Source organism: Thunnus albacares, chromosome 24, assembly GCF_914725855.1.
Source record: "Thunnus albacares chromosome 24, fThuAlb1.1, whole genome shotgun sequence".
Lineage (NCBI taxonomy): Eukaryota > Metazoa > Chordata > Actinopteri > Scombriformes > Scombridae > Thunnus > Thunnus albacares.
In genome coordinates this window covers 10,981,159-11,006,724 of record NC_058129.1, presented here as the reverse complement: position 1 = coordinate 11,006,724, position 25,566 = coordinate 10,981,159, and the positions used below count along the sequence as shown (strand labels likewise).

Below are 25,566 nucleotides of genomic sequence, written 5' to 3'. Positions count from 1 at the left end.
CACAAGTCCACAAGATGTATTTGACAGTCCACATTTTTGGAGCAGAATAAGCTGAAGGAGAGTAAAGTCATTCAATTCCTACCTGACACTTTAGGCTTCCATTAAATATTAAAAGGGAATCTATTAAAGGCCCCTGTCAGGGCTCAGGAGATGCAGGAGTGGACCCAAATGCAGAGGCCGGAATGCAGATATGATGAAAAAACTCTTTTAATAGTGGATGGTCACGGACAGGTAAACAGGGCTGAACAGAACTAGCAGAAAGAACAACACAAAACAATCCAACAAAGACTGAACAGAAAACCAGAACTTAAAGAAACTGAACTAACAAGGAGATGAGGTGCAGGTGGGGAGATGGGTGGAGAACTCGAGAGGGGAATGAACATACAGGGAGCTGATTGGCTGAGGACACACAGGGAGCGGGGCAGGGCTGACGAGGCTAACACAGGGCAGGTGTGGGGAAGACAGCAGGGCAGGGCTAACGAGTCCAAATGCAGGGCAGGTGTGGAGGAGTACATGAACACACAAGGGAAACAGAACAAAAACCCAGAAAACAAACCCAACGCCATCTACACCAACCCATCCAAAACCAACCACAAACACAAACCCAAGCACACAACCCAACAAACCAATGATGCAGTGATGAACCGAGGGACTAAACAAACGTGCAAAACCAGGAGACCCCCACAGAACACAACATAAGACCAAAAAAACCACCTTAAGTCCGGGCAAGATGTGACAGCCCCATGAAATGAAAAACACATTTTCCCAGTTTTAATCCTGTGCCCCTGTATTAATTGTTCATTTATCTCTTGTTATATGCCAAATATATGCCAGAAATCAGTATCAGAGTATTTTTTCATCAAAATCCCTGTCTTTTCTCTTCCTGCAAAATAGTTTCAAATGTTTGATGATTCACAATGACTAAATTTCATCATATAATCATCATATAAAACCAATGGAAATTTTAGGAGGTGGCCTGGGGTGACCACAGCCACCCCTGAAATCTAATTGGCCACCCCAGACCCGATAAGTAATTAGTCAAGTTCATCAACATAATAAGGTGGGAAAAACACTGCCATTTCCTTCCACTATAGTAATGATAAGACTGAGGCCATGAGAGCAGATCTCTAGTCAGCTGACTTTTTATCATGAATCAAGGTACATGCTGGCCGTCAGGACTCAGGACAGCTTGTGACCACAAGCTGAGCTAATGCCGCAATGATATGAATAACATTCCTGAGAACTGTTTATAATATGTTTTGTACATGTAAAAAAAAGTGTAATGGGACTGTTATGGTGACAAAATAGAGTCTTTCTCCTCTTACTCCTGTAAGTGTTGTGGACATTGGTTTGGGGTCACATACAAGTGTTTGAATTTGAATTTGAATGTACATGTGGGGCTGGGATATGTGTATGTGCTGGAAGCATTAGTGTTTCACGCTAGTGATTAGCATATATAATTCACAGTGTAATGTGTGTTAATAGATAGCATTAATGACCATTTTGATGCAAAAAAGCCTGTGAAATGTTTAGCTTATGTACAGTTTTGTTTAATAGCATTTTACTGTGTCGTGTAGGTAATGTTATTTGTGTTCAGAGTGTATAAGAGTGAGATTATTGCTAGAATACAGGTAGTTAACCAGCCAAGTTAAACCTGTGAGCCTGTAGAGATGTAGGCTGGAAAGTGAGGTTTATTTTATTTCTCTGCCTTACTTACACTGTCTACAGTAGGTCATTAAGTAAACACAGTAAAAGGTGTAAAGTGATGTTTTCAATTAGTTAAACTGAGTAAGAGCAGTCTATGGAATTTAAGAGATTTTTACTCATGCAGATGAGAAAAATTGTTTATGATTGTGTATGCTCAACATTGTTTCTGTATTGGTAGTAAATGTTAAGGTGCAATTTACACATGTAGCTACTTGTAGCATTGTGTACGATGTTTTTAAGGTAAGTGAAGTCCACTGAGAACTTTAAAGCAGGACTGTAAGCTAAAGTTATTACAGTGAAGTTCACAGCTCAGAGATAGTAGAGCTGATGCAAGCGGACTTAACGCCACAATGATATGAATAACATCGCTGACAAGTGTATAAAATATGTTTTACACAGGTAAACCCCCCACTAGCTCTGTGTCCCATCTTGGCCACTCCAGTCAAAATGTCTGTATAAAACCACACTTCACCGTTTTGTGGGTCGTGGTAGCTTACAGAGCAACATGGAGAGAGATAGAAAGAGACTAATTCATTGCTTCCTCCCTCTTCCTCCTCCTGATCTAACAACAAGTGAGGTGTGTGTGTGTGTGTGTGTGTGTGTGTGTGTGTGTGTGTGTGTGTGTGTGTGTGTGGAGCAAGCCCCGCCCGGTTAGTAACGGTCCGAAGGATTTGATTTGCAACCCTGCTCTCCCTCACCTGTTAAAAATGTAATCAGTAACCTAATCCAAGTACCACAATATTAAAGTAATGCAACTTGATTGCTTTCCGTTAATTTTGGATTACTTCAATACCAAATGTGCAAATTAAGACAAGAGTAAATAAATATCAATAATATGAATTTAACTTCACTATGTAAGACAACAGAACAGTCAATGGCAGTTTTAATGCAGTTCCAGAGCAACTGTGTGTTTCAGTGTTCAGCCAGCAGATAACAGCAGAGTCAGAGATTAATTTATTTTAAACTATCGTTTAGCAAATGACAAACTGAACCGAGCGCTGACTACAACGGAGCGCGTCTCCTCATGCAGTGACTATAACGTTATTTACTATCGGTGTGACAGCAGTGTGTGTGCAGCTCTGTGCTTCCACTGCCTGCAGGCATAGTGGGTTTGACAACCGCCCGCTGCAGCTTTCATGATTACAGAGACACATTGCTGCAAGCAAGCACAATATCAATAATCCCCCTTTTTACTAAATGTAACGATAATCTGAATACGTATTTTTTCTGTAACTGTAACAGTAAGCAGTCACCTTTTTTGTATCCTAACATAACGCTGTTACATGCATTGCGTTACTAACGTATATTATAATTATGGATTCTTTTTTCTTACCTTTTGGAAATACATCCACAATAAAAAGGAAATATAATACTGCACGGTTTGCCATTGCTGCTGCATGTGCGCCAAAATTTTTAAATTTCAGCTTGTGCAGACAAGTCTGCCTATGGGAGACTAGGACTGTACTAATCCAGGTGTACAGTAGGTAGCTGTCAATATAAAAATAATATAAGTAATCCCTAGAATAAATCCCTCTATACACAACATAACAGTAATCACTTTAGTGTCGAATAAAATGCTGATTTAAGCACTTGTTGCTGTTTTGATCTAAAAAAAATTTCTATATTACCAGAACACAAACTGATCCCCCCTGTTATAGTGGAACATCCCGCTCTCGCAAGTCATTAGGATACGTTCAAGATTTGAACACTAACTACTTTCGCTTTCGGTTGTCAGTACTTTCAGCAAAATTTAAATTAGCACACATTTGCTGCATCTAATATCGCTGTTGCACATTTAAGCCCTAAAATAACCACAGGTAGGAGGTTATAGAAGTAATCCCCACAAGTATATAATTATTTTTCAGAACATTAGAGGCCAATTCAATATTCTTCCTTTTTCATATGTTGGCAGTGTTGCATATGATGTGAGGCTGAAAAAACAAACATTTATATATATATGCGTAGTCCTTTCTATGTTATTTTGAAGAAAGGAACCAACTGTAACGTACATTATAATAACGGATTTCTTTTTCTTACCTTTTGGAAATACCTCCACCATAAAAAGGAAATATAAGACTGCACGGTTTGCCATTGCTGCTGTATGTACACCAAAATTCAAACAAAGCCCTTTGCAGATGGGTCTGATGTGAGAGGCTGAAAAAACAAACGTTTATATATGTTAAATATGCATAGTCCTTTCCTATATATTATTTTGAAGAAAGGAATTAGGCTTTTTCACATGATCAATAAAGTTGGTGATGTAAATGTTTCTGTTGCAGGTTACCATCATAAATTAATAAATTGTAGGCTACAGTAATACTGATTCCTGATGTGACAGATGAGAAACACTGATGTGATTTTACAAAGACTGTCCTTTATTTAGTAACTTCATGTCTCAACATACACAGTAAATATGTATAAACAGGGACCTCCAGCGGTCATGTTGTGAAATTGATTACGAAAAAAATCTGCAGCAGACATTGAGGCACAGTTGGGAATAAATGACATTATAAAGAAAATGAAGGTTTGATAGCTCCTTTATTGTTGTCTTCGTTATCATTAGAAGACATAATAGCAGTGGCAGCATTAGCAGTAATACCAATTTTAACCAACACTTTCCAAAAATCACAGAGGAAGGAGAAAAATGTTTCATGTCACACAAAGTCTAACATGTATCTGAGGATCTATCAATAAATGTCAATCTTGAAAATTACTAGATTGGAGCTTCCTTCTGATGGTTTCTTTGTTTTGTTGCATGTCAATTTAACACAAGAGTAATACATGTTCATTTTTACATAAAAATTAGTAAGAAGAAACAATAAAAAAATGAGAAAATAAGCAGCCGTGAATAGTGCAAAGAACAAAACCAGAAGCTATTTACATTTTGCAAAAATATGCAAGGATGAAACAATAAATTGGTGTAAAACAATAAGTTTTCTTTTAGTTTAAAGTCCAAACAAACAACAAGAAAGAGGAGAAACTGGTTGTATTCAACATGTCAGAGACTTTAAAATAGTTCCTCTCTGAGTCAAATGTAACATTCAATAATTTATTTAACTTAAAATGTTATAAGAAAATATATATATATATATTAAATAGTTCAAAAACATCAAAATCTCTGTGTACATTAATCTTTTCAAACTGGAGATATAAGATGAGAGATTCATCTTGTTCAGGACACATTTTGATTCTTTTACAATGTCTGAACATTTTACCAACACATGCTTTGATGCAGCTTTGTTCAAGTCTGACTGACTTTGTATTGAAACTACAGTCTTGTGGATTGTTAGTCACTAAATAGATCTTTACTTATGTCTTGAAGGCAGAAGTTTGGTTTCTCCTCTTTTGGATTTCTCTTCCCAGATGTTCGTTGCCTGATCTGCTGGTTCTCCTGCTTCCTTGAAGGTGTTTTGCACCTTCAGATAAAAACAAGACATGAGCCAATTTCCACTCACATTATTACAATACGTCATACATATTTCTATCACTGAATGACTCTGATAGTTAACAGTTATGTGGATAAACAGGCTGACTATGAGTACACAATGGACCATGAAGAGTAAAGTGCATCAGAATCAGCTTCATGTATAAATAACACATTAGTTAGAGAGATATAGAGACAGAAAGGAACTTAAATACCAAAATAGAGAGAAGACAGATTAAATAATTTTCTAAAGAAACAATTAATAATAAATATGTCAAGTGAATAATTATGAAATTGTCTTACTCATTAGGGTCTTTGATTGTTTTGATAAATAGACTTCCTGCAGTGTGCTGATGTGATGGTTCTGGTTTCTCCTCTTGTGGATTTTTTTCCTGAGGTGTTCGTCTCCTGATCTGCTCGTTCTCCTCCTTCATTAAAGGTGTTTTGCATCTTCAGATAAAAACAAGACATGAGCCAATTTCCACAATGATGTGGATAAACAGGCTGACTATGAGTACACAATGGACCATGAAGAGTGCACAAGTGAATAATTATGAAACTGTCTTACTCATGAGGGTTTTTGATTGGTTTTTGTGGCGTCCTGTTGTTCTCAGCATCCCTGTGTGACAGACTGAAGGATTTAAGAACATTTATATATTATTTATAGGTGTTGTCTGTATAGATTATTTAAGCTCTGTGTATCTTCTTAGTATGGGGTATACCCAACGAAGTGTCCATTATATTATCACAAGGAGAGCGGAGCAGATGAAATGCAGACTATTAATTGAAAAAAATCAAAAACAGGAACAATGTTAACTGACGACTTGACAAAGAACGAACTGAAAACTGGACTTAAATACACAAAGAATGACTACAAACAGAACACAGGTGAGTGAAATGAGACAGTATGACAAAGGTGGTAAAACAGGAAGTAGAGGTAACAAAACATGAGGAGAAAACATTTCAAAATAAAACTGAATAAACACAAACAGAAAGTTCTGGCAGGATGTGACATATGTAAGGGATAATCAATGTTAATTCCTGTTATACCATGGTCTGGGTGAATATTCTTTTCTGATTGCTCAGCAGGTGTGCGTTAAAACCGTTTATTGCACACGTAGTTTTCGGCTCAAGTTTTCTCACCCTTCTAAATTCACCTGTTACTTAACCTGTAACCATAGGAACATTAAAGAGCACAACTGTCAAAGCTTACTCGTTATGAAGTTTTGAAGAAAGGGGCGCAGCAGAGGAAAAAAAGATGAGGAAGAAAAGAAAGAAACCAAGTGAGAAACGGCACCAGGAACTGACACCTAAAGAGCTTAAAATGATAGAAGAAGAGAAGGATGAGATTAATAAAAAAAAGGCAACAAAATGGGCAGTTAATATACTGAGATACTTTCTCTACCAAAAACAACAGAAAACTGATTTGGAGACAAACACTGTGGTTCTGCTTAATGACACCTTACATGAAATTCATGCCTCAGTTCAGGCTGGTGGCGAGTTCAGTGTGGCAAGTTGTCATAACAGCAGTAAGCACTTGCCTCATAAACTTTCAACTTTGAGTGCAGAACTTTAACCAAAAATTGGCAAATGCTTTTATTTATATTGTTGGCAAAGACCATACGTGGGATAATGAACTTGTAGGTGTGCGTTAAACGGTTTTAAGACACTTCATGCCTCCAATTCATGTCGGGTGATTCTTCACTTCCACATCATGCCTTAAAAATGAAATTACCTGTTTCTATGTTTATGTCTGAGCAGGACAGTGACGACTACAGCAACACAAACAACAGCCACTGCCGTGATCAATGTAACGATCAAAGTGAAATCTATGAGAAAAAGAGGAAAAAATGTGATATGAAACACTAAACATTCATAAAGCAACTACAGTTTAAATGTGAATTTGACTTGAGACAACTTTAAGGTTAACTTACTCTTAATGGATCCAGATTCCTCATTAAGACCTGAAAAATGGAAGTGTTTTTCACCATCAGCAGACGATCGTTTCACCGCAGGAATCATCTTAAACACCTGAATCTCAGGGACTGAGAGCAGTCGTGCTGCACATCCAACTTGTGTGTCGTTTCCATGGAAACCAGACAGCACAGCTGTAGTGGTGACGGTGACTGTACCGTTGGTGTTGGTGACACTGACTGTGCTGCTGTTAGAGAAGTAGAGGTCTTGTTGTGGGACATTCAGAGTTACTGTGGGAGCAGGACGACCTGTGGCCGAGCAGGACACAACTGTCTTTTCAGTAGAGTTTGATTCTCTGATTTGTAGAATGGGTTCATGCAGCACTGCAAAGACAAAACATTAAAGAAATACTGTTTCACATGAATTCATTTCTTACAAAGACATCAGCTTTGACATGATACTTTGTGTCCAGTATGTTAGTTTGTTTGGCCTAGAAAGAATCACCTGCTACTGGTGATGCAGCATCTGTCACTTTCATGCTGCTCTATATTTTGTTGCAGCTCTATATGAAAACACTGTACATGAACATAAATGCACACAAGGACTGTTGAGGGGGTTGCACTTTTTGCATTTTGTGGTGTGAAAATACAGTTATTGTCACATGTGACAGTAAAAGAAAATTGAATTTCATGGCAAACAGACAAATAAACATAATTTTAATCTTCCATCTATTTGCATGTGAGAGTGGAAATCCATTATGAAAATGGAATGTATTAAATACTGGAAATATAGAATCTAATCGATGATTATGGAAATGTCTTTAATAACGCAGAAAGATCCTTACAGCTGCACTGATTAGTCAATGCCATCAATAATGAAAATGACTTTCAAGTCTAGTCCTCACCATAGAGTTGGAGGCAGGTTCTGCCTGTCAGAGAACCTTCAGGATACGTGTTAAACAAACAGAGATAGCAGCCTTCATCCTGCTCCTTCACCTCCCTGATAACTATGGAGCAGTTCTGCAGTCCAGGATCTTTAAACGCCACTTTCCCCTGAAAATTAGCATTCACTGTTTGTCCAAAGTATTTGTTGTAGGTGGCAAGATTCTTCTTCTTCCCCCCAGGTGAAAGTTTCTGCCATGTGACCTGAAGAACATCTCTAGACTGCATGAGCTGACAGTTGAAGCACATATCTTCTCCTACTTTTGCCATCACAGTCTGCTGTGTTTGTATCACATCTGTTAGACCTGCATGGAGGAAATGAAATGACAGTTAGGCTGTAGATGTGAGACTGAGGTTGTGGAGGGTTTTGAGGACAGTCCTCTGCAGTTCGGTACAGCATTTAACTATATAAGCCCCGCACACTTTTTTAGCGGTCCAATCAAATGCGAGATTTGATTTAAGTCCCTCCTGTAACTGTACACAACTCAAGTATTCGTCTCACTTTGAAATAAGTTACAGTACAGACGCTAAAGACGCTCTAACTTCAGTTTTACTGGGACTTGAATGAGGGATTCAGATGAACGTAAAAAGTGTGACCCACAACCCAGCTGCACGCCGCAGCTTTCATGATGACAGAGCGAGATATGGCTGCAAACAAGGAAGTGCTCTCAAACTGTAAACCTGCTAATAATCCCCCTTTTCTACTAAATGTAACGCTAATCTGAATGTCTGTATGTCTTTAACTGTAACAGTATACAATCACCTTTCTTTTGTGTCACGTAACGCCATTACATGTATTCCGTTCCGTTCAGTGCCTGTTTATAATGTAATGAAGCAGTACTGCTAAAAATAACTAGCTTTTAACATTTTGTCAACGTCATTAACAAAATGTTAAAAGCTAGTTATGTTTTAGGTTTAACCTACTCACAACGAATGACTTTGAAACAATCTGTAACGCACATTATATTTACAGATTTATTTTTCTTACCTTTCGGAAATACCTCCACCATAAAAAGAAAATATAAGACCGCACGGTTTGTCATTGCTGCTGTTTGTGTGCCAAAACTTGTCCCGCTGTGCAGACAAGTCTGTTTCATGGATGGACTAATTCAGGTCTACAGCAGGTAGGTGTCAATATAAAAATAATATAAGTAATCCCTGGAATAAATCCGCCTATAAACAACATAATGGGATTCACTTCAATGTCGAATAAACTGCTGATTTAACCAGCGGCTGCTGTTTTGCTCTAAAAACAATTCGATATTGCCAGAACACAAACGGATCCCCCCTGTTATAGTGGAACATCCCGCTCCTGCAAGTCATCGAGATTTGAACATTAATTACTTTCGCTTTCGGTCGTCAGGACTTTCAGCAAAGTTTTTATAGTTTTTTCCTTAGTTACACTATAACATGTGGTTGTTGGGGATGTTTGTCACATTCTCTTCTTTGTTGGCATATACATGCATGGTGTGATATATCCAGCCCTTTTTTTTTTAAGACAGCCAGTTTTGACAGAAAGGATCATTCTGTTCATAATATCTGCAACAACAGCACTGTACACAAGTGAAGTGACCTAAAACATTTTAATTAGCTTAAAAACAATAAATAAATATATGGGAAACATGAAAGAATAACTTATTCATCAAAAACATATCATATCACAAAATAAACACCACAAATTATATAATCCAGTGATTGGCAGGGATTTGTTTTCAGAAACAGTACATGTAAAACAATAACCAACATACATGACACAATACAACAGTGTAACAGAAAATAAAATGTATATTTTAGTGGCAAAGTAGACACAAACATTGAAGTGCAAAATTGAAAAAAAAAACAAAAAAAAAAACAACACACTTACAAATAAATATGTCTATTATGTAATATATTATCTCTAATTCAAACTTTGTATATACATATTGATAGATAAATATTGATATCTTCTTTTGCACTAACTTCACATTTCACAGTATAGATCACATTAAAAGGGAGAAGTACCGATCTAACAGAAATTTGAATTATATTCCTTAGTGATGCTAAATTCGGGTTACTTCAATCCTCTTTAGTGCCATTATATTTTAATTTCTCTCTTAAAAAAGCCTATTCTTTACTTCTCCAAAAAGCACACTAGATGGCACTACAGCACCCTGAGATCAGTCTGTGACACAGTATCATTGTGATACATCCACGGTGTCACCAAAACACAACCTCAAGGCTTCAGCCTGCTTTGCCTTCAAAGTCCCCTGAATTCTTCTTCCTTGCTTCATGTTTCCTGTGCTGACATCCAACCATCCCACCTCAGGATGAGCAGTCAGTCATTTTTCAATCCAAATGTTTATCACTCCCTAAATATAAATATCTGTCCCATCTCCCCTCTGAATCACGTCCCCCTCCCCTCTGAATAACATCCCCCTCTCCAGTGTACTCCTCCTCTGGCTGAGTAAAAATCACCTATTTTTCTGTCTCCTCACATGATTGCAAGCACAAAAAGGAATATTGATTACATCTATATCAGCTGGTTATACTCATAATCTACCTGCTGGACTTACTTGAAGCAAACTTTAACTATTGTACTATTGTAAAGTTGAGGTCACAGTCTTGTTAACAGCTTAAAATATAATAACATGAATATAATACTCCAATGGAACACTGTACATTTTCCCTGGCTTTTTACATTCTACTTTTAGCTGCTTGAAGCTCAATAAAGACATATAAAGTGATGAATATTGCAATCTAAAAGAAATGCAAACTGGACAGGTAGCATATACATGAGTAAATGCATCTTGGATCACAGCTTTAAGCTTAATTCACTGTTAAGTCTGTTAAGTTTAGAAGAAAAAAAATACAAATTTTATAACAATTGCACAGAGATAGTCAGAGACGGTTGCGTGAGAGGTCAAACATTACTCAAGTTTTCAACATGTTCAAATCTTCTGTCACCCTTTAACCTGCCAGAAAGAAAGAAAAGCAGAGTTTATTTTACCGTGGGAAACACATTAAACATAAAGATAAGATTTTGTGCAAATTGAGTTGATATTTATTATGCAAAATCTCACCTTTTTCGCTGGATCACAGCAGCAACAACAATGCAGGAAAGAAACATTACAGCTGCAATCAGAAGTGCAATCCCTGATGACGACATTCCTCCACCTGGAGATAAACAGCATGTTGTTAGTGTGTTTCAGTACAGCTATTAATCAAATGACATTCCCCTGAAAAGAGGAAGGTGGGAAATGTTCATGGTCACATTCTTAATTTTAAATGCTGACATAACTTCCCCTACTTTATCCAAGTGTCAAACTGTCATATGACCTCCCTAGAGAACTAAAGCCTGTGTCACAACAACTCACTGTGCTGTGACAAGTTTCTCTTGAAATGACACTGCAAAGCCGACTCACTTTGAGGAACGGTAATATTCTGTTCTGCAAATTTACAGTTTTCATTAGTCAGGCTCATGATTGTGGTGGATAAATTACGCACGCCCCAGAATATACTCTGTTGTATATTACATCATCTTTCAAATTGCTCCAGAAAGCTAATGTTATACTAGCAAGATTCAAAGTCAACAACATTGCGTACAGTTAACAAACAGTAGTTATAATTTCACAGTATGTTTAACAACAAGACTAGCTAGCAATCCAGCCATGTCATTGTCCCCGAAATCAATATCAAGATTTTCACAAACTGATAGGCCATGTGTACTGATGGCCGCAGCCTGAAGTAGCGAGTTGAGCAGCGAACAGGATGTGAGACGATGGCTTTAAAGTATCAGTGAGTTCAGAGGGGCAGTGTACTTCTTGCAGTTTGTGTGTTACAGTCGCCATCCTGTGGTGTTCAGAGGACGAGGCACCAAAGGACTACACTCAGTGTTGTAAATAAGATATTCAGATTCTCTTTCATTTCTAATGTTGAGGTGTCAGTATGCCTTGTTAAATATTTCTCCCGCTGTTAACTCCTTGTGCTGTTTCTCTTGTTTCTTTTCAATTTATCTTTTTTCAGCTGCATCACAGTCATCAAAGTTGTCATATTCTCCAAATAGGTTAAAAGGAACGTTGAAGTCACTCGGTGCAATTTGTTAGCTTGTTAACGTGTTGCAATAAATTGTAAACGGAGGCTTTGACTGTGTCCCTGTTGCTATGGTTACTCATTTTAGTCAGCGCATTAATTTAGAACGGTGAACAGACAGTTTCACTGGAACTATTTTGTAGTTGTTCATTATCAGGAATTACCGGACACCCTGCAGCCAATTAGAATCAAGTATTCACCCAGACCATGGTATAAATGTCAATAAATTATTACCATATTAACCATGAGACACTGGTATCACAACAAAACAGATATTGAGTTGAAAGTTGAAATTACCTGTTCTTATGTTTACGTCTGAGCAGGACAGTGACGAGAGTGGCGACTACAGCAACACAAACAAAGGCCACTGCTGTGATCAATGCGATGATCAAATTAAAATCTATGAGAAAAAGAGGAAAAAATGTGATATGAAACATTAAACATTCGCAATAACGCAACTACTACTAATTTTGACGTGAGATAACTTTAAGGTTAACTTACTTTTATCGGATCTAGATTCATCATTAAAACCTGAAGAAAGAAAACTAAATATCAAAATCATAAAATGATAATCAATTTATAAATCTGATGATTTGGAAGTGTTTCTCACCATCAGCAGGAATCGTCATAAACACCTGAATTTCAGGGACTGAGAGCAGTCGCGCTGCACATCCAACTTGTGCATCGTTTCCATAGAAACCAGACAGCACAGCTGTAGTGGTGACGGTGACTGTACCGTTGGTGTTGGTGACACTGACTGTGCTGTTGTGAGAGAAGTAGAGGTCTTGTTGTGGGACATTCAGAGTTACTGTGGGAGCAGGACGACCTGTGGCCGAGCAGGACACAACTGTCTCTTCAGTAGAGTTTGATTCTCTGATTTGTAGAATGGGTTCATGCAGCTCTGCAAAGACAAAACATTAAAAAAATATCACATGGAGCAAGTTGTTAAAAAAACAACTGTTGGCTACTTTCTCCTCTTTTATAACATTGTGAATCACATATATTTGGGGCAGCATCTCTCACTTAAAAAAAAACAAAACATTTCATTTCACAAATTAGGGGAAATTATTTGGGCATTTCGGACAATTTAACTGCCATCTGTTTAAGCCCTGCAGGTGGAGAAGATGTGCCATGTGAAACAAGTTAAAACTGTAATTCACCACAAATATGTCTTCAAAAGTGAAGAAAGGAGCTCACCATAGAGTTGGAGGCAGGTTCTGCCTGTCAGAGAACCATCAGGATACGTGTTAAACAAACAGAGATAGCAGCCTTCATCCTGCTCCATCACCTTCCTGATAACTATGGAGCAGTTCTGCAGTCCAGCATCTTTAAACTCCACTTTCCCCTGAAAACCAGGAATCACTCATTGCTCAAAGTCTTTGTTGTAGGCAGCAAGAATCTTCTTCTTCCCCTCAGGTGAAAGTTTCTGCCATGTGACCTGAAGAACATCTCTAGACTGCATGAGCTGACAGCTGAGATGGACATCTTCTCCTACCGCTGCCATCACAGTCTGCTGTGTTTGTATCACAGCTGTTAGACCTGCATGGAGGAAATTAAATGACAGTTATAGATGTGAGGCTGAAGTTTTTGCTACGACTTAACATTGTGATTTATAATCAGGGTCTGGAGGGTTACTTTTAAAATGTAATCCCATACAATTACTAATCCGGGGAGGACTGGGTTGGTTTGTCACATTCATTAGATGTTGCTCCTTAGAGAGCACCCTACTAAAAAATGTTGTTCAGGAGTAAGATTTGACATTGAGCTGAGAAGACTTTTAGTGTTTTTCATGTCAAAATTTAAATATCCAGCTCTTCGGTGTTTCTCTTCTAGGCTTTTACACAATCTGTTTATAATAAAACAATTATTACCATTAGAAAGTATGAAAGGAGAAATATAGTTTAGATAGTTTTTTTTAGCTATGCTACAAAATGTGGTTGTTAACTTTGCTGGTAGCAAAAAATCCCAGTTGGGGAAGCTTATCACATTCTCTTCTTTGCTGGCATATACATGCATGGTGTGATATATCCAGTCCTTTCTTTCTTTTTACATAGAACAATGAGCAGGGATTTTGTCAGGAAGACAAACAAGGGCCAAACTCCACCAGATGTAATGCTCAGGACAGTCAGAGAGGTGAAGCTGCACAATATTGTTATATAAGCATAAAAAATGCACTTATAGTGATGAGTTTTCCTGTTTTTTTTCTCTCTCGATGCAAGAAATGTGTTAGGTTGTTGCATTTCAACAAAATTAAAGGTTTTAAATTCCTTTTTAAGATTGCCTCCATTTTTTATTTTTCCTCATTAAAATAACAGAGATAAAAAATCCCAAAGTGTGTGACTACCAACCCCACGATGGGAGTGGTTGTCACAAGTCCCCAAGACATATTTGACAGTCCACATCTGTTGAACAGAATAAGCTGAAGGAGAGTAAAGTCACTCCATTCCTACCTGACACTTTAGGCTTCAATTATACATTAATTATACATTAAGATTTTGATTTTTCTCCATTAAAATAACAAGAACAACCAACTTTACAGTGTGTGACTACCAACCCCACAATGGTGATGGTTGTCACAAGTCCACAAGATGTATTTGACAGTCCACATCTTTGGAATAGAATAAGCTGAAGGGGAGTAAAGTCATTCAATTCCTACCTGACACTTTAGGCTTCCATTAAACATTAAAAGGGAATCTATTAAAGGCTCCATGAAATGAAAAACACATTTTCCCAGTTTAAATCATTTGTCCTTGTTTTAACTGTTCATCTATCTCTTGTTATATGCCAAATATATGTCAAAAAATCAGTATCAGAGTATTTGTAACATCAAAATCCCTGTCTTTTCTTTTCCTGTACAAAAATGCTTCCAATCAAATGTGACTTTGGGCCAGTAGCTAGACACACATGGTCATATAAACCACACTTCACAGTTTGTGGGTCGTAGTAGCTAAGAGAGAGAGAAGAGATGTGTGTTTGGGCAAATACTTGGTTTTCATTTTCAAAACAATGTGGCTGAGATCTACTTCATTCATCTCTTCCTCTTCCTCCTCCTCTTCTAACAACAGGCGAGGGTCCGAGAGGAGCAAACAGTTCTCTGCAGCTCTGTAGGGCACATGACGTGTAAGTCCCGCCCACTTTTTAGCGGTCCAATCAAATGCGAGATTTGATCTAAATCAATCCTGTAGCTGTACACAACTCATTTCCCGATTCACTGGGAAATGAGTCACAGTGCCGAAGCTAAAGACGCTCTAACTTCATTTTCACTGGGACTTGAATGAGGGATTCAGATGAAAGTAAAAAGTGTGACCCACATCAAGCTGCAACTTTCATGATGACAGAGACACATAGCTGTAAGAGCGGTCAAATTGTAATCCTGCTAATAATCCCCCTTTTTACTAAATGTAACGCTAATCTGAGTACGTCTTTTTTTATATAGGCTAACTGTAACAGTATACAATCACCTTTCTTTGTAACGCCGTTACATGTATTCAGTTACTCCTCATGCCTGTTTATGATGTAATGACGCAGTCATTAACAAAATGTTAAAAGCTACACAGTTATTTTTAGGTTTAACCTACTCACAATGAATGACTTAAAAAAAACTGTAATATACATTAGAATTAAAGATGTATTTTTCTTTCCTTTTGGATATAACTCCAGCACAAAAAGGAAATATAAGACTGCACGGTTTGCCATTGCTGCTGCATGTACAAGCCAAAAATTTAATGTCCTGCTATGCACAGGTCTGTCTACAGGAGACTAGGACTATACTAATCCATGTGTACAGTAGGTGGGTGTCAATATAAAAATAATAAATAATCCCTGGAATAAATCTATCTATAAACAACATAACGGGATTCCCTTCAATGTCGAATAAACTGCTGATTTAACCAGCTGCTGCTGTTTTGCTCTAAAATAAATTCGATATTACCAGCAGATAAACTGAAACTCCACCAGATCTAATGCTCAGGGTAGTCAGAGAGGTGAAGCTGCACAATATTGTTATATGAGGACAAAAAATGCACTTACAACAATGATTTTTCCTGTTCTCTCGAAGCAGGAGATGTGTTAAGTTGTTGCATTTCAATGACATTAAACCTTTTAAATTCATTTTTAAGATTTTGATTTTTCTCCATTAAAATAACAGGAACAACCAACCAACAGTGTGTGACTACCAACCCCACAATGGTGATGGTTGTCACAAGTCCACAAGATGTATTTGAAAGTCCACATCTTTGGAACAGAATAAGCTGAAGGGGAGTAAAGTCATTCAATTCCTACCTGACACTTAAGGCTTCCATTAAACATTAAAAGGGAAACTATTAAAGGCCCCATGAAATGAAAAACACATTTTCCCAGTTTTAATCCTGTGCCCCTGTATTAATTGTTCATTTATCTCTTGTTATATGCCAAATATATGCCAAAAAATCAGTATCAGAGTATTTTTCATCAAAATCCCTGTCTTTTCTCTTCCTGCAAAATAGTTTCAAATGTTTGATGATTCATGATGACTAAATTTCATCATATAATCATCATATAAAACCAATGGAAATTTTAGGAAGTGGCCTGGGGTGACCACAGCCACCCCTGAAATCTAATTGGCCACCCCAGACCTGATAAGTAATTAGTCAAGTTCATCAACATAATAAGGTGGGAAAAACACTGCCATTTCCTTCCACTGTAGTAATGATAAGACTGAGGCCATGAGAGCAGATCTCTAGTCAGCTGACTTTTTATCATGAATCGAAGATACATGCTGGCCGTCAGGACTCAGGACAGCTTGTGACCACAAGCTGAGCTAATGCCGCAATGATATGAATAACATTCCTGAGAACTGTTTATAATATGTTTCGCACATGTAAAAAAAAAGTGTAATGGGACTGTTATGGTGACAAAATAGAATCTTTCTCCTCTTACTCCTGTAAATGTTGTGGACATTGGTTTGGGGTCACATGCAAGTGTTTGAATTTGAATTTGAATGTAAATGTGGGGCTGGGATATGTGTATGTGCTGGAAGCATTAGTGTTTCACGCTAGCGATTAGCATAGCCTATATAATTCACAGTGTAATGTGTGTTAATATATAGCATTAATGACCATTTTGATGCAACAAAGCCTGTGAAATGTTTAGCTTATGTACAGTTTTGTTTAATAGCATTTTACTGTGTCGTGTAGGTAATGTTATTTGTGTTCAGAGTGTATAAGAGTGAGATTATTGCTAGAATACAGGTAGTTAACCAGCCAAGTTAAACCTGTGAGCCTGTAGAGATGTAGGCTGGAAAGTGAGGTTTATTTTATTTCTCTGCCTTACTTACACTATCTACAGTAGGTCATTAAGTAAACACAGTAAAAGGTGTAAAGTGATGTTTTCAATTAGTTAAACTGAGTAAGAGCAGTCTATGGAATTTAAGAGATTTTTACTCATGCAGATGAGAAAAATTGTTTATGATTGTGTATCCTCAACATTATTTCTGTATTGGTAGTAAATGTTAAGGTGCAATTTACACATGTAGGTACTTGTAGCATTGTGTACGATGTTTTTAAGGTAAGTGAAGTCCACTGAGAACTTAAAAGCAGGACTGTAAGCTAAAGTTATTACAGTGAAGTTCACAGCTCAGAGATAGTAGAGCTGATGCAAGCGGACTTAACGCCACAATGATATGAATAACATCGCTGACAAGTGTATAAAATATGTTTTACACAAGTAAACCCCCACTAGCTCTGTGTCCCATCTTGGCCACTCCAGTCAAAATGTCTGTATAAAACCACACTTCACTGTTTTGTGGGTCGTGGTAGCTTACAGAGCATTATGGAGAGAGATAGAAAGAGACTAATTTATTGCATCCTCCCTCTTCCTCTTCCTGCTCTAACAGCAAGTGAGGTGTGTGTGTGGAACAAGCCCCGCCCAGTTAGTAACGGTCCAATCAAAGCGAAGCATTTGATTTGAATTTAAAATGTAACCTTCAACCCTGATCTCCCTCACCTGTTAAAAATGTAATCAGTAACCTAATCCAAGCACCACAATATTAAAGTAATGCAACTTGATTGCTTTCCGTTAATTTTGGATTATTTCAATACCAAATGTGCAAATAAAGACAAGAGTAAATAAATATCAATAATATGAATTTAACTTCACTATGTGAGACAACAGAACAGTCAATGACAGTTTTAATACAGTTCTCGCGCAACTGTGTGTTTCAGTGTTCAGCCAGCAGATAACAGCAGAGTCAGAGATTGATTTATTTTAAACTATCGTTTAGCAAATGACAAACTAAACCGAGCGCTGACTACAACGGAGCGTGTCTCCTCGTGCAGTGACTATAACGTTATTTACTATCGGTGTGACAGCAGTGTGTGTGCAGCTCTCACACAACGTGCTCTCAAATTAATATTAATAATCCCCCTTTTTACTAAATGTAACGATAATCTGAATACGTATTTTTTCTGTAACTGTAACAGTAAACAGTCACCTTTTTTGTACCCTAACTACATAACGCTGTTACATGCATTGCGTTACTAACGTATATTATAATTATGGACTCTTTTTTCTTACCTTTTGGAAATACCTCCACCACAAAAAGGAAATATAAGACTGCACGGTTTGCCATTGTTGCTGCATGTGTGCCAAAATTTTTAAATTTCAGCTTGTGCAGACAAGTCTGCCTATGGGAGACTAGGACTGTACTAATCCTGGTGTACAGTAGGTAGCTGTCAATATAAAAATAATATAAGTAATCCCTAGAATAAATCCCTCTATACACAACATAACAGTAATCTTTTTAGTGTCGAATAAAATGCTGATTTAAGCACTTGTTGCTGTTTTGCTCTAAAAAAAAAATTCTATATTACCAGAACACAAACTGATCCCCCCTGTTATAGTGGAACATCCCGCTCTCGCAAGTCATTAGGATACGTTAAAGATTTGAACATTAACTATTTTCGCTTTCGGTTGTCAGTACTTTCAGCCAAGTTTAAATTAGCACACATTTGCTGCATCTAATATCGCTGTTGCACATTTAAGCCCTAAAATAACCACAGGTAGGAGGTTATAGAAGTAATCCCCAAAAGTAAATAATTATTTTTCAGAATATTAGAGGCCGATTCAATATTCTTCCTTTTTCATATGTTGGCAGTGTTGCATATGATGTGCGGCTGAAAAAACAAACATTTATATATATATGCGTAGTCCTTTCTATGTTATTTTGAAGAAAGGAACCAACTGTAACGTACATTATAATAACGGATTTCTTTTTCTTACCTTTTGGAAATACCTCCACCATAAAAAGGAAATATAAGACTGCACGGTTTGCCATTGCTGATGTATGTGCACCAAAATTCAAACAAAGCGCTTTGCAGACAGGTCTGATGTGAGAGGCTGAAAAAACAAACGTTTATATATGTTAAATATGCATAGTCCTTTCTTATATATTATTTTGAAGAAAGGAATTAGGCTTTTTCACGTGATCAATACAATGTTGGTGATGTAAATGTTTCTGTTGCAGGTTACCATCATAAATTAATAAATTGTAGGCTACAGTAATACTGATTCCTGATGTGACAGATGAGAAACACTGATGTGATTTTACAAAGACTGTCCTTTATTTAGTAACATCATGTCTCAACACACACAGTAAATCTGCATAAACAGGGACCTCCAGCGGTCATGTTGTGAAATTGATTACGAAAAAAATCTGCAGCAGATATTGAGGCACAGTTGGGAATAAATGACGTTATAAAGAAAATAAAGGTTTGATAGCTCCTTTATTGTTGTCTTTGTTAGCATTAGAAGACATAATAGCAGTGGCAGCAGTAGCAGTAATACCAATTTTAACCAACACTTTCCAAAAATCACAGAGGAAGAAGAAAAATGTTTCATGTCACACAAAGTCTAACATGTATCTGAGGATCTATCAATAAATGTCAATCTTGAAAATTACTAGATTGGAGCTTCCTTCTGATGGTTTCTTTGTTTTGTTGCATGTTAATTTAACACAAGAGTAATACATGTTCATTTTTACATCAAAATTACAAAGAAGAAACAATAAAAAATGAGAAAATAAGCAGCAGTGAATAGTGCAAAGAACAAAACCAGAGGATATTTACATTTTGCAAAAATATGCAAGGATGAAACAATAAACTGGTGTAAAACAATAAGAAGTTTTCTTTTGGTTTAAAGTCCAAACAAACAACAAGAAAGAAGAGAAACTGGTTGTATTCAACATGTCAGAGACTTTAAAATAGTTCCTCTCTGAGTCAAAGGTAACATTCAATAATTGATTTAACTTAAAATGTTATAAGATTTTTATTTTTTTTTTTTTAAATAGTACAAAAACGTCAAAACCTCTGTGTACATTAATCTTTTCAAACTGGAGATATAAGACGAGAGATTCATCTTGTTCAGGACACTTTTTGATTCTTTTACAATGTCTGAACATTTTACCAACACATGCTTTGATGCAGCTTTGTTTAAGTCTGACTGACTTTGTATTGAAACTACAGTCTTGTGGATTATTTGTCACTAAATAGATTTTTAACTATGTCTTGAAAGCAGGATTTTGGTTTCTCCCCTTTTGGATTTCTCTTCCCAGATGTTTGTTGCCTGATCTGCTGGTTCTCCTGCTTCCTTGAAGGTGTTTTGCACCTTCAGATAAAAACAAGACATGAGTCAATTTCCACTCACATTATTACAATACGTCATACATATTTCTATCACTGAATGACTCTGACAGTTAACAGTTATGTGGATAAACAGGCTGACTATGAGTACACAATGGACCATGAAGAGTTAAGTGCATCAGAATCAGCTTCATGTATAAATAACACATTAGTTAGAGAGATATAGAGACAGAAAGGAACTTAAATACCAAAATAGAGAGAAGACAGATTAAATAATTTTCTGAAGAAGCAATTAATGATAAATATGTGAATAATTATGAAATTATCTTACTCATAATTGTCTTTGATTGGTTTGGTAAATCGACTTCCTGCTGTGTGTTGAGATGATGGTTCTGGTTTCTCCTCTTCTGGACTTTTCTCCTGCTGAGGTGTCCGTTTCCTGATCTGCTGGTTCTCCTCCTTCATTAAAGGTGTTTTGCACCTTCAGATAAAAACAAGACATGAGTCAGTTTCCACTCACATTATTACAATTCATCATACATATTTCTATCACTGAATGACTCTGACAGGTAACAGTTATGTGGATAAACAGGCTGACTATGAGTACACAATGGACCATGAAGAGTAAACAAGTGAATAATTATGAAATTGTCTTACTCATGATGGTCTTTGATTGGTTCTTGTGTCATCTCCGTCTCCTCAACATCCCTGTGTGACAGACTGAAGGATTTAAGAACATTTATATATTATTTACAGTGGTATATTTACTCAAGCAAAGTTTTGAGGTACCTGTACTTTACTTTATTTCCCTTTGATTTGATAATCAACTTGCAGGTGTGCATCAAACGTTTTTAAGGCACTTCATGCCTCTGCTTCGGATCAGGTGGTTCTTCACCTCCACGTCATGCCTTAAAACCGTTAAACGCACACCTACAAGTTCATTGTCCTGCTTATGGTCATTTGCCAACAATATAAAATCAAAGCATTCGCCAATTTTTGTTGAAAGTTTTGCACTCAAAATCGAAAGGTTATCATGGGTTTTTTGGGTGGAGAAATATATTAACTGCCCATTTAGTTGCCTTTTTTGTATTAATCTCATCCTTCTCTTCCTCTTTCATTTTAAGCTCTCCAGGTGTCAGTTCTTTGTGCTGCTTTTCGCTTGGTTTCTTTCTTTTCTTCTCCATCTTTTTTTCCTCTGCTGTGTCCCTTTCTTCAAAACTTCATAACAAATATGCTTTGACAGCTGTGCTCTTTAATATTCCTATGGTTGTAGGTTGCACACTGGGTGAATTTAGAACGGTGATTAAAATTGAGCTGAAATAAATGTGCAAAAAAGACCATTAATTTACATTTTCATGCGTTTTGCAATCAAAACCAAAAGTTTTTTACAAGCCATAACTCAGTTTCTCTTGTGACACCTGAGGGTTTGACTAATACCTGGAACAATCATGATCATATGAGGTTCTTATGCAATGCAAACATTGTTTACTACTCCAGTAAATAGAAAGAACCTTAGATACGACTTGGCAACAGGAGATATTTCTAGTCCACTCAGCTCATAGAACCCTTTGGCTCAGCTATGATCCAGAAAGTTAATGTTATACTAGCAAGATTCAAAGTCAACAACATTGCGTACAGTCAACAAACAGTAGTTATAATTTCACAGTATGTTTAACAACAAGACTAGCTAGCAATCCAGCCATGTCATTGTCCCCGAAATCAATATCAAGATTTTCCACAAACTGATAGGCCATGTGTACTGATGGCCACAGCCTGAAGTAGTGAGTTGAGCAGCGAACAGGATGTGAGACGATGGCTTTAAAGTATCAGTGAGTTCAGAGGAGCAGTGTACTTCTTGCAGTTTGTGTGTTACAGTCGCCATCCTGTGGTGTTCAGAGGACGAGGCACCGAAGGACTACACTCAGTGTTGTAAATAAGATATTCAGATTCTCTTTCATTTCTAATGTTGAGGTGTCAGTATGCCTTGTTAAATATTTCTCCCGCTGTTAACTCCTTGTGCTGTTTCTCTTGTTTCTTTTCAATTTATCTTTTTTCAGCTGCATCACAGTCATCAAAGTTGTCATATTCTCGAAATAGGTTAAAAGGAACGTTGAAGTCACTCGGTGCAATTTGTTAGCTTGTTTAACGTGTTGCAATAAATTGTAAACGGAGGCTTTGACTGTGTCCCTGTTGCTATGGTTACTCATTTTAGTCAGCGCATTAACTTAGTACGGTGAACAGACAGTTTCACTGGAACTATTTTGTATATTATCAGGAATTAACGGACACCCTGCAGCCAATCAGAATCGAGTATTCACCCAGACCATGGTATAAATGTCAATAAATTATTACCATATTAACCATGAGACACTGGTATCACAACAAAACAGATATTGAGTTGAAAGTTGAAATTACCTGTTCTTATGTTTACGTATGAGCAGGACAGTGACGAGAGTGGCGACTACAGCAACACAAACAAAGGCCACTGCTGTGATCAATGCGATGATCAAATTAAAATCTATGAGAAAAAGAGGAAAAAACGTGATATGAAACATTAAACATTCGCAATAACGCAACTACTACTAATTTTGACTTGAGATAACTTTAAGGTTAACTTACTTTTATCGGATCCAGATTCATCATTAAAACCTGAAGAAAGAAAACTAAATATCAAAATCATAAAATGATAATCAATTTATAATTCTGATGATTTGGAAGTGTTTCTCACCATCAGCAGGAATCGTCATAAACACCTGAATTTCAGGGACTGAGAGCAGTCGTGCTGCACATCCAACTTGTGCATCGTTTCCATAGAAACCAGACAGCACAGCTGTAGTGGTGACGGTGACTGTACCGTTGGTGTTGGTGACACTGACTGTGCTGTTGTGAGAGAAGTAGAGGTCTTGTTGTGAGACATTCAGAGTTACTGTGGGAGCAGGACGACCTGTGGCCGAGCAGGACACAACTGTCTCTTCAGTAGAGTTTGATTCTCTGATTTGTAGAATGGGTTCATGCAGCTCTGCAAAGACAAAACATTAAAAAAAATATCACATGGAGCAAGTTGTTAAAAAAACAACTGTTTGCTACTTTCTCCTCTTTTATAACATTGTGAATCACATATATTTGGGGCAGCATCTCTCACTTAAAAAAAAACAAAACATTTCATTTCACAAATTAGGGGAAATTATTTGGGCATTTCGGACAATTTAACTGCCATCTGTTTAAGCCCTGCAGGTGGAGAAGATGTGCCATGTGAAACAAGTTAAAACTGTAATTCACCACAAATATGTCTTCAAAAGTGAAGAAAGGAGCTCACCATAGAGTTGGAGGCAGGTTCTGCCTGTCAGAGAACCATCAGGATACGTGTTAAACAAACAGAGATAGCAGCCTTCATCCTGCTCCATCACCTTCCTGATAACTATGGAGCAGTTCTGCAGTCCAGCATCTTTAAACTCCACTTTCCCCTGAAAACCAGGAATCACTCCTTGCTCAAAGTCTTTGTTGTAGGCAGCAAGAATCTTCTTCTTCCCCTCAGGTGAAAGTTTCTGCCATGAGACCTGAAGAACATCTCTAGACTGCATGAGCTGACAGCTGAGATGGACATCTTCTCCTACTGCTGCCATCACAGTCTGCTGTGTTTGTATCACAGCTGTTAGACCTGCATGGAGGAAATTAAATGACAGTTATAGATGTGAGGCTGAAGTTTTTGCTACGACTTAACATTGTGATTTATAATCAGGGTCTGGAGGGTGACTTTTAAAATGTAATCCCATACAATTACTAATCCGGGGAGGACTGGGTTGGTTTGTCACATTCATTAGATGTTGCTCCTTAGAGAGCACCCTACTAAAAAATGTTGTTCAGGAGTAAGATTTGACATTGAGCTGAGAAGACTTTTAGTGTTTTTCATGTCAAAATTTAAATATCCAGCTCTTCGGTGTTTCTCTTCTAGGCTTTTACACAATCTGTTTATAATAAAACAATTATTACCATTAGAAAGTATGAAAGGAGAAATATAGTTTAGATAGTTTTTTTTAGCTATGCTACAAAATGTGGTTGTTAACTTTGCTGGTAGCAAAAAATCCCAGTTGGGGAAGCTTATCACATTCTCTTCTTTGCTGGCATATACACGCATGGTGTGATATATCCAGTCCTTTCTTTCTTTTTACATAGAAAAATGAGCAGGAATTTTGTCAGGAAGACAAACAAGGGCCAAACTCCACCAGATGTAATGCTCAGGACAGTCAGAGAGGTGAAGCTGCACAATATTGTTATATAAGCATAAAAAATGCACTTATACTGATGAGTTTTCCTGTTTTTTTTCTCTCTCGATGCAAGAAATGTGTTAGGTTGTTGCATTTCAACAAAATTAAAGGTTTTAAATTCCTTTTTAAGATTGCCTCCATTTTTTATTTTTCCTCATTAAAATAACAGAGACAAAAAATCCCAAAGTGTGTGACTACCAACCCCACGATGGGAGTGGTTGTCACAAGTCCCCAAGACATATTTGACAGTCCACATCTGTTGAACAGAATAAGCTGAAGGAGAGTAAAGTCACGCCATTCCTACCTGACACTTTTGGCTTCAATTACACATTGAAAGGGAATCTATTAAAGGCCCCATGAAATGAAAAACACATTTTCCCAGTTTTAATCATTTGTCCTTGTTTTAATTGTTCATCTATCTCTTGTTATATGCCAAATATATGTCAAAAAATCAGTATCACAGTATTTGTAACATCAAAATCCCTGTCTTTTCTTTTCCTGTACAAAAATGCTTCCAATCAAATGTGACTTTGGGCCAGTAGCTAGACACAAATGGTCATATAAAACCGCACTTCACAGTTTGTGGGTCGTAGTAGCTAAGAGAGAGAGAAGAGATGTGTGTTTGGGCAAAT

General features: G+C 37.2%; 1 protein-coding gene and 1 long non-coding RNA gene across 2 annotated transcripts in view; both read right to left on the bottom strand.

Annotated features, from left to right (window-relative positions):
* Window positions 1-4,226: 4,226 nt before the first annotated feature.
* Window positions 4,227-25,566, bottom strand: part of LOC122976344 (OX-2 membrane glycoprotein-like) — a 31,405-nt gene continuing 10,065 nt past the window's right edge. The window contains exons 5-8 of the mRNA XM_044344780.1: window positions 6,867-6,960; window positions 5,700-5,762; window positions 5,435-5,581; window positions 4,227-5,123 (exon numbers count right to left, since the gene is read on the bottom strand). Coding sequence (XP_044200715.1) covers window positions 4,994-5,123; window positions 5,435-5,581; window positions 5,700-5,762; window positions 6,867-6,960 — 434 coding nt within the window. The 3' untranslated portion in view covers window positions 4,227-4,993. The remainder of the gene's footprint in view (window positions 5,124-5,434; window positions 5,582-5,699; window positions 5,763-6,866; window positions 6,961-25,566) is intronic.
* LOC122976395 lies at window positions 19,798-23,163 on the bottom strand. Its single transcript, XR_006400924.1, has 3 exons — window positions 23,085-23,163; window positions 21,327-21,389; window positions 19,798-20,694 (listed from the first exon to the last, which is right to left on the bottom strand). It is a non-coding gene; the product is annotated as an uncharacterized LOC122976395 (long non-coding RNA).